At 41.3% G+C, this 9,241-nt stretch overlaps 1 protein-coding gene across 1 annotated transcript in view; it reads right to left on the bottom strand.

Annotated features, from left to right (window-relative positions):
• Positions 1 to 2,340: 2,340 nt before the first annotated feature.
• The window catches only part of ERFL (ETS repressor factor like), an 11,391-nt gene continuing 4,490 nt past the window's right edge, over positions 2,341 to 9,241 (bottom strand). The window contains exons 2-5 of the mRNA XM_072426796.1: positions 8,512 to 8,746; positions 4,737 to 4,914; positions 3,328 to 3,439; positions 2,341 to 2,882 (exon numbers count right to left, since the gene is read on the bottom strand). Coding sequence (XP_072282897.1) covers positions 2,341 to 2,882; positions 3,328 to 3,439; positions 4,737 to 4,914; positions 8,512 to 8,746 — 1,067 coding nt within the window. The remainder of the gene's footprint in view (positions 2,883 to 3,327; positions 3,440 to 4,736; positions 4,915 to 8,511; positions 8,747 to 9,241) is intronic.

Here is a 9,241-nt window from a genome sequence, read left to right as displayed (position 1 = left end):
TTGCTGGATCACCCAGGTTCACCCATGATAGTCTATCTTCTCCAGTCTTGGAGAGCTTTAATAAATAAAGTCAATAGGTCCAAGAATGGGAAAGCCTTCGAACCTCCAGGTTTTTGTGTCTTCTCTCCCCCTTCTTATTTCTTGCATTTAAAGGATGATTCTTCCCATAGGAGACAGGAATGGCATGTCCATCTTTTATGCAACCCCCCTTGTAAGCTCCATAGTACTCCTTGGAATTGGCCACATTAATATTTTGTGAAAAGCCCCAGGTAAAACAGATATGAATCTAAAAGAGTCAACATTGCATTGATCTTGGGGCCCTTCCTTGTGATTTTGCACTGTACACTGAGATAATTGTCTATTACGGCTGCATGGGGCTTTTAATAGTTTAGTTCTGCACCTATAGGGCAAAATGCTGCAAAGTGGACTAATATTTTTTTTAAACCATAAGGCAACAGCAAAAAAAAACAATATTTATAATTCACAAGTGTACATTACATGATGACCTGGGGGTGTTAATTCAAACATGGAAAGAAAGGCCAATGTGAATCATTTATGAGATGCAGTTCATCATTTCTACCACCGGGCGGCAGCAAAGCACTTCAGAATTAGGACACTTGTCTATTACTTGTAGTCCAATCATTGCAGTGAATTTGATTTTTGGGGTCTTTTTAAGGATTTTAAAAATAATCTGGAAACAAAAAATGTGAACTTGTTACAGCTATAGTGTCACTTTTCGGAGGGGAAAATATTATGCGCTTCACCTGTGTCCCAAATGAACAAGTTTCAAAGTACTTTAATAGAAAAATAAACACGTACAATCTCTTTACCCCATTTGTCAGCAGACGAGAGCTGCACTGCAGTTCCCCAGCTGCAAAGCAGGGCCTCTTCATCCCGAGATTTAAGGTTTCTCCAGTTAGCTGCACGTACACATGCCGACGGCAAAGTTGTCTCTAAAATCAGGTGCAAGTCGTTCCTTGAGAAAAATCTCAATGCTCAGGACTGCTTTGTGCTTCTGGTTCCTGTCACTTGAGATCATTAACAAGAAGAAAAATTGTGAATTTTGATGGCTGCGAAGGTCAGCTTGCACCTTTTTTGAGAGATTAATTAGCTGCGAGATAGATAAAGCTGCAGCTGATTGGAGCAGGCCTTTGAGTCACCGTGAATGCTGGTTTGTTGTGTTTTTTATTATGTGATGCTTGGTGGGTATATTGGAAAAAAAGAGAACAAATGACAAAGTGCAGGAACCTAAAGTGCCCAATCAGAATTAAACTATTGCCGAACAATATGGCTGCTATAGGTGCCTGCATTGTGTGCATCGTTCCTGGTCTCTGCATTTATTCTGAAATTGTACGATCTATGAAGGTCCCAGTTATAATACAAGTTGTATAAAACTTTAATCGGCAGCCATTTTTTTAAAGTGAACGGATAATGAGAAGGTTATCCGCTCCTTTCCAGTGTCTGGCGCTCGGTGCTCATGTGATGTCAGCGCCCTCTAGTGATGGATAGGCTGCATCATGTACAGTGTCGGAAACCACATATGGAAAAAGGGTCTTCAATACACAAGGCTGAGGACTTTCATCACTGCATGTCATAGTGCTGGGTGCCTGTTTGGCCAATCAGCAAGCACATGTACTGTTTTTTGCCCCCTCGTGCACTCCTTAAAAAAGGGGTATTTATCCTGATCTCCTGGGGGCCAATAGAGCAAAGGTGCAGAAGAAAGGCTAGGCATTAAAGTGAACCATTCACCGTAGTAAATCCCCTTATTCCAGGTTGCATAAAATAAATTTGGTGAATTGTAGTATTTCATGAAGAATAATTTAGGCAAACTGGACGAATGCAAAATGGGGGCAAGAGTCATTACCAACCATCATATTGGTCTAAAAGAGACAACACAAGGCCTGACCATACTGGTGTAAATGCAGCAATACCCCCAGCTACCAATCAGATTTCACGCACCCAATAAAATCCGGGTAGGTTCAGTTTTATTGATTTGTGCCAGCAATTAGCCCCATTCCATTGCCCATGGTAATTGGGAAGCTTTTGAAGCCTAGGAGTGGCTATGATGCACCATTCTTTATTCCGACACCCCGCTAAGCGGAGTCCAGTCAACATATTGTACTTGAAATGCAGCCTATAGATTCACATTTGGCGGCTTGGCCCAGCTGGTTCTAACAAAAAAAAAAATGGCTGGCGATTGGCAGATGTGAAATGTTGGCATATTGGGATGAAGAGGTTGTGAAACACACTGTGATCCCCCTATAAATATCCATATAGTTATAGATTTATATATATTTGTACATTTATATATAGTTTCTGTGCAGCCCGACCCCTCCGGGCCTAGCTGAGCGGAGCAGCCGTTTTCTCTGGCGGAGTTTTGGAGACAGTTGCTGGTTTCTGGCGTTCCTCCTCCGTTTGGCCTCTTCCAATGGAAGACCTGGGGCAGGGGGGGCTGTACACACACCCGTCCGCCTCCGAACTACAGTCACTCACGTCTGTGATTTCCAAGTCTGAATCCGATTCCGGTTCCTGTTTTCCTTCAGGTGGGTCGGCTCTGTCTCTTCTTGGTGCCCCTGCGCCCGCCAGGTCTCCGCTGCGGGGTAGAGGGTGAGATGTGAGGCTGGCGCAGAGCCTTTGTGGCATTCCTGGCAAGAGGCTGGCTGACCTGTCCAAGGACTCGCCGGGGAGCAAAGAGATGGGGGGAGGAAGCTGGGACAATGAGCTGGGGTAGAATTGTGGAGGGTAGAGGGAGGTAGGTAATTTGGAGCCGCTAAGAGGGAAAGAGCTGGATAGGTAGGGGTTGAATCCCCATGGGTACTCTGGAAATGGGGAGTTACGGTTGTACGGGGGCAACAAGGTTGGAGGTTTAGTGTAACTGGAACCTGGAAAAAACAAAGGGTAAAAACCAAGTCAGCCAACTAATTTCCAAATCAATCTCAAATGAGTACCCCCATTAAAAGATGCAACCCATATTCCCATTTCAGTGATAACCCACATTTCAGTTTTCCCTCATGTATTGGCCAATTAGGTTTATTCTCCACAGTAGACCTTATCCCCCAACTGTGTCTTGGCTAACATGACCCTTACACCCTATAGTAGCCTTACCTTGCTTGGTGTTAGGTAACACATTTTAACCAATCAGGTTCATTGTTTGCATTCAGGGCTGAAAACGGTCACCCTAAATCATAATTATTGGTAAAGCCAAAAAGAATATTTTACCCAATTAGCTCCCTCTTTCATTGACTAGACCCACCTACAAAGATTGGGAGAATTTCATTGGTTGCAAGGACAAATTTGAAGGGTGTTTATTGGTTGTTCAGGACTCACCTGATCCCAGGAATGGAAAAGCAGCTTCTAAGCACAATTTTTCTGTGTCTGGTGCAGAAAGGGGACGATCCAAGAGTGGGGGGCGACTGGATGAGAAGAGGGACTGCAAAGCCTGCAAAAAAGACAACATGTCAGTTGGTATCAATGGGCCACATGGAGAAGTTCTTCAGAAACATCTTAACCATCTGGCAAGTTGCATATTTCTAAAAATTATTTGCCTGTTTAGGGTTGAAAGGGTCTCTTTATAAGATATTATTAAATGTTGAAGTGAATCTGTCATGTAAACCAAATAGTGTCCCCACCAAGTTTTACGCTTCACCCGTCAAATGGTAAATTCCAGATCTTCGCCTCATTACTAGGACCTGTACATGGCCTTTGTACATGACATTGACCATGGTGGGGCTTTGTAAACTTTATCTTCCTCTTTCTAAACTGCTACCATTTTATTTGATACCTGTTCTATCCCATGGAGTCTCCACCAGGCATTGCATAAGCTGCATTCAAGCTAAATCTCCCTTTTAGCCAATTTTGGCAACTAAATTGGTAAGAGTTTGTTACCCTTCTTACCACCTAAGCATAGGTCCCCGCGCCATTCCCGAGGTTTGATGAGACTAAACTGAACACAAGCTCAGTTCCTTGAAGACATCCTACAGTGGTATTGTTTTTGGTACCCTCAGTACCTACCAATGTCTGTAGAACCTTTCCATGTTTTTTGGTGAGCTTACCATCTAATGTCCTGACCACAGCCACAAATTATGAGTCAGTTTTGTGTAGACACCAATAAACCCTCCATGGTTTTGGTTTAAGAATGTGGAGGAAAACAAGAATACCTAAAGGAAACCCACACCAATCCCAGGAGAACTTATATCCTCCAATCAGACAGTGGTCCTGGTGGGAAATGAATCCAAAACCAACTGCCAAGTCCAGATCACCAGCTATTAGGTAACCAGAGAATAAGATACCATTGGGATGGTGAGAGCAATGGGGGAGATTAGGGTTGAAGGCACAGTATACGAGAATATATATATTGTATATATTTATATATATCATCATAATATTATGCGGCTCAGAAGTAGAAAAAAAAGTATTTACAGAGTTCAAAAGCTAAAGCGGAAATCTACACACACAGCTAAATGACTGAACGCAGTGTTCTCACCCCATCTTTCTCTTTCTTTGCACAGACCTAAAGACTTCGGTTAGACAATGAAGCTGTAAAAACTTGATTAGCATGCCTTGCAGTTTTTTTTTTGTCCACCCCAAATTTTTCCTCACTAGTGGAGCCCCAGATTAAAGTACAAACCTAATACAAGTTCTTATCCCTCCTCATTCTATCCAAACCTAGAAAAACAAATTTTGTCTGAGCAATTACCTAAATGCGGCAATGTCGGTGCCATTGGCTATAGTCTTACCTCGGGAGTGAAGGGGTCATGAGCATGAGCCCCGGGGAAGGGGCCCTGCCCCAGCAGCAGTGAGGAGTTTGCCATGTCCAGCAGGGGATAGTTGACCAATACGACTTTACTGAAGTTAAACTTGTAGGTGAAACGTTTTCCTTTAGTTTTGTGCAGAATTCTCTTGTTGTAATAATACCTACAATGAAAAAAAGAATCATCAGTCAAAAAACAGCCACTCAACCAATAAAAAATCAGTTCCAAAAATGAATGCTAATATTCGGAACAATGCAACTATACTGGAAATCAATTCCAAAGTTTCATCATTGGAGTCATTGAGGTTCATTCTGCCCCAAATCACCATAAGGTATCAAAGAATTAACTCTTGGACAATCAATAGTAGTTTTAATTGAATCTTAGTGTGCTTTATGTATTTCTTCCAAATCTATGCAGTAATACGGTGAAAACTTAGTCTATGTGCAGGAGCTTCCTGTGATAAAGACTGGTCATTGCTGCTCTCTCTTCCCATGCAGGGTGACTGGTCTTGTCTCCGCCCATTCTGTATTTCTCTATAGGCCGCCTACTGTGGGTGCTCCTCCCATGGCTCTTCTCTTGGAGCAGTCCAATGATGCTGCCATTTTACAAGGAAATAGCTGTGTTTATAAAGAATTTTGTTGCCTAGAAGTAATTGTTTTTTATCTTCTGTGGGTATTATTATTATTATTGTTACTATTATTATTATTATTATTATTACTAATTAACAGTATTTTATTATAGCGCCAACATATTGTGCAATAGGGGTTGCAAATGACAGACATACAGACAGTGACACAGGAGGAGGTATTGGAAGATATATACCAAAAAAAGTTTTCGCAAATTCATCTAACACAACTGCAGAACCACCCCTGGCCATAATATGGTACGGCCCATGTGGTGGACAGTCAGGCCTGCAGCGATGTGGAAATAAAATATGACCCCCATGGAGAAAATAAAGGGATCTATAGGAGCTATTCACCCTTGAATAAAATTACCTACCTTTTTTTTCAATAACTCACATTTGATTTAAAATTGAGATCAGACTATTTGGTTCAGCAAGCTCCAAGGAATGGAAGAGGTTTTCTCCTAGCTTCATATACAAGGAACCAATGCAATGAAATCATGGAACCCATATCCTCACGTATAACACATACTGTAACAGAACTCTTTTTCTTTTTTATATAATGTGTTCAGACATACCTACCCCAACCCCACATCTCTCCTCTCCAGAGAGGCCGGCTTGTATTGGTAGGGCAAACATATCACCCAAGTGTTAGGCAAGAAAAAGATTTTTGAAATTAAATGTCAAAAGTGATTTTTCGGCCAAGGGATGAAGTTTCCCCTCCTTATTTCACCCACACGTTCCACAGGGACCGGCGGGGCTCAAACCATGTAAGAAACATCGCAAGCTCGCCGAACGGAGCTGAACTCCCAGGTAGATTGTTTACAGCACAATCCAGCTCAGGATATACAGACGCAAGAATAGTCCATCCCTATTCCACGCTTATATCCTAATATCCTTTATAGAGAATTTTACATCAATTTTATTGTATATATATATAACATTATTACGTTTTTGAAAGTAAATCTTTGGATTTGCAAATGCACAATGGTTTTACTGAAAGGGACAACGCAGCAGAAGCTACTTGCTTTAAGGCTTGCTTTGTCTGATTGAAACACATTCATAAAATTGTTATTGCAATGCTGAGATTTTTTTTTATTTATTATATATATATATATATATATATATATATATATATATATATATTGCTTTTTGGAAGCAGTGGTCTCAATGCATAGGTCAAACACCCCCCTCCCCCTTCCCCCATTGCATCAGCGCTCAGATTCCCACAGCAAAGCCTATATAATGCTGCTATTAGCTGAGTATTATCATCAGGGTTACAATGAAAGAGACTGCCTGATAATATCACATAATGAGATGGGGGGTGCAGTTGGTAAGTAGAATGCTGGATTCATTTATTTATTCACAAGGGTGCACTAATAATTTTAATGTCACACCACAACACACCAAAAAATGCACTGGGGCAATGCAGTTGCTGTGTGTTATACCACAAATTCATGGGCACCCGTGCTGCAATCCATGGAATTAATTACTTACAGTGAATGAGTGCATAGAAATGCATAGAGGTCAACATACCGCAACACAACCCATGGTATGTGTGTTGCTTTGCAGTGCATCACCCACTGCTATATAATGCGTATGGGTGGCATTCCCAACACTGCAGTTGGTGGCATGAGTTGACCTCTGTTATGGTAATGTACAATGAAATGTTTTTTTTTCATACAAGAATTACCACAATGCAACAATGGAATTGTGGTAATGTGACACTGATTCTGCAGAATTGTGAAACGCGTTGTCACCGTTTCCTGCCCTATGAGAATAGGAAGATTCATAATACACATTGCAGAACTGCACCTGCTCCTCGTCATTCTCATAATGCCGCTACAGTACGCCGGCAGTGACTAAGTGGACAGTTAATGATGCATTAATTCTGTTTAAGTGAGTAGAAGGCAATCCATAATTGTGTGTTAATCTGCTTCTCTGTTTTTTTTTTCCTGTGTCAATATCTTTCCTTGTATCTCTCCCAGGGGTGGCCTGGCTGCTTTTTGACTGGAGGATGAGCTGGCCAAGAAATTGATGCCTTTGTGTCTCCGTTACAGCGATAGTCCCATTAGATCTGTCACGTACAAAGCGAGACATTTGTCAGAGAGCCCAGAATAGAAATGCAATGCCCGCAGCGGCCTATCAAACTTGGGCTTACATTATCCAATGACTGCAGCCGCCTATCGTACCTGGGCTTTTATTAGCCAATGGCTGCAGCTGTCTATCACATGTGGGATTTAATTATCCAATGGCATCAGCCGCCTATCACATTTGGAATTTGATTATCCAATGGTAGCAGCCACCTATCACATGTAGGCTTTCATTATCCAATAACAGCAGCTACCTATCACATGTGGGATTTATTAACAAGTAGTCCCCAAGTTAAGGACATCTGACATATGGACGATTCCTAGATAACAACAGGGCTTCCCTGCTCGCTAGTATGCAGGACAGAGGCTCGATGTGGGGGGCGGTTTGCATGACTTGCAGAAGAAATAATTTGCAAAACACAGCTGAGGTTGTGGGTGATCTAAAGAGCTGAGCTGATCTAAAACCTCTTGTAACTCTTTAATAACCAAGACAAATTGAGCAGATGTTTCTTTTTGCATATCAAAGTACAGCTTGCTCCAGAAGGTAATGAATGTCTAGGCTCCATAAAGATTTTTTTTTTTTATTTAGTTTGTGATTATCTCACAGTGAGGACTTTATACAGTAACTGACACCATGCTGTTTAATTCTATGTTGAGACAAACATCTTTCCTAATTGCATTTAATAAAATAATGTACCTGTTCCCAATTACATACAAATTCAACTTAAGAACAAACCTACAGTCCCTATCTCGTATGTAACCCAGGGACTGCCTGTATCCAATGACAGCAGCTGCCTATCATGTCATCTGTCCTCTTTGGGAAGATTTCCCCTATCTTCCTGTCTTAGGATTCCCAATATATAACAGAGTTCCTCTAGAACCGGACGTAATAGTAAAATCTCCTCAATGGGGGCAAAGATGGCAATAAAAAATTAATGAAGATCTATTGTGACAGATAATAGACAGGTGATCTTTAACAATGCCATCTACTATTTGACCCATAACATGCCCCAGCCCTTTTTTCAGGGTGTCCCATATTTTGTACCTCAATGCCCGGCTCAGCTTGTCATAGTTCATGTGCGGCTTGCACTTGCGGATGCCCCACAACCTGGCCACCTCATCGGGGTCCTTGATGACGAATTCTCCATAGTCACCTTGCCAGGCGATGACATCGTGGTACTCTTCCTTCTGCAGGAGCTCCAGAATGAAGTGCCAGAGCTGGATCTGTCTGGACCCCGGGCTGGACTCCGGCTTATAGGCCCAATCAGGAAAAGCGAAACCTGCAAAGAGAAGACACAGGATTGGAAAAAGGGCCAAAAGAATGCTTTCACTGTATTGTTTTACTATAATACCATCCCTAGAGGATGCACCTGTAAATGCACCTGTCTCTCCTGATGGTGGGTTTAAAATTCAATAAAGAGTTTTTTGGATTTTCCCAACCATACAATTCTTTTACACAGCTGTGATCTGCACTGAGATTGGCTCACATTATTTAGAGCACCCCCAGATGACCATCTGCTCTGTAACATTTAAAGTTTCTTTGTGTACAATTTTACAAACTAAAAAAAAGAAAATAAAAAAAAGCAATAAAAAGATTATTAAAGCCCAAATGTAGAAATTGATTTTCAATCAGATGACCTCTTCCATTGTACATTGTATAGTCTAATCTCATATTCACTGCTATATGATACATGTAGCATATGTTCACCACTGGGTATATATATATATATATATATATATATATATATATATATATATTTGTATAAAACTGAAAA

The sequence above is a fragment of the Pyxicephalus adspersus genome, chromosome 11 (genome assembly GCF_032062135.1).
Source record: "Pyxicephalus adspersus chromosome 11, UCB_Pads_2.0, whole genome shotgun sequence".
Classification (NCBI taxonomy): domain Eukaryota; kingdom Metazoa; phylum Chordata; class Amphibia; order Anura; family Pyxicephalidae; genus Pyxicephalus; species Pyxicephalus adspersus.
Note: the sequence above shows the minus strand (reverse complement) of the source record. Positions and strands in the feature narration are given on the sequence as shown.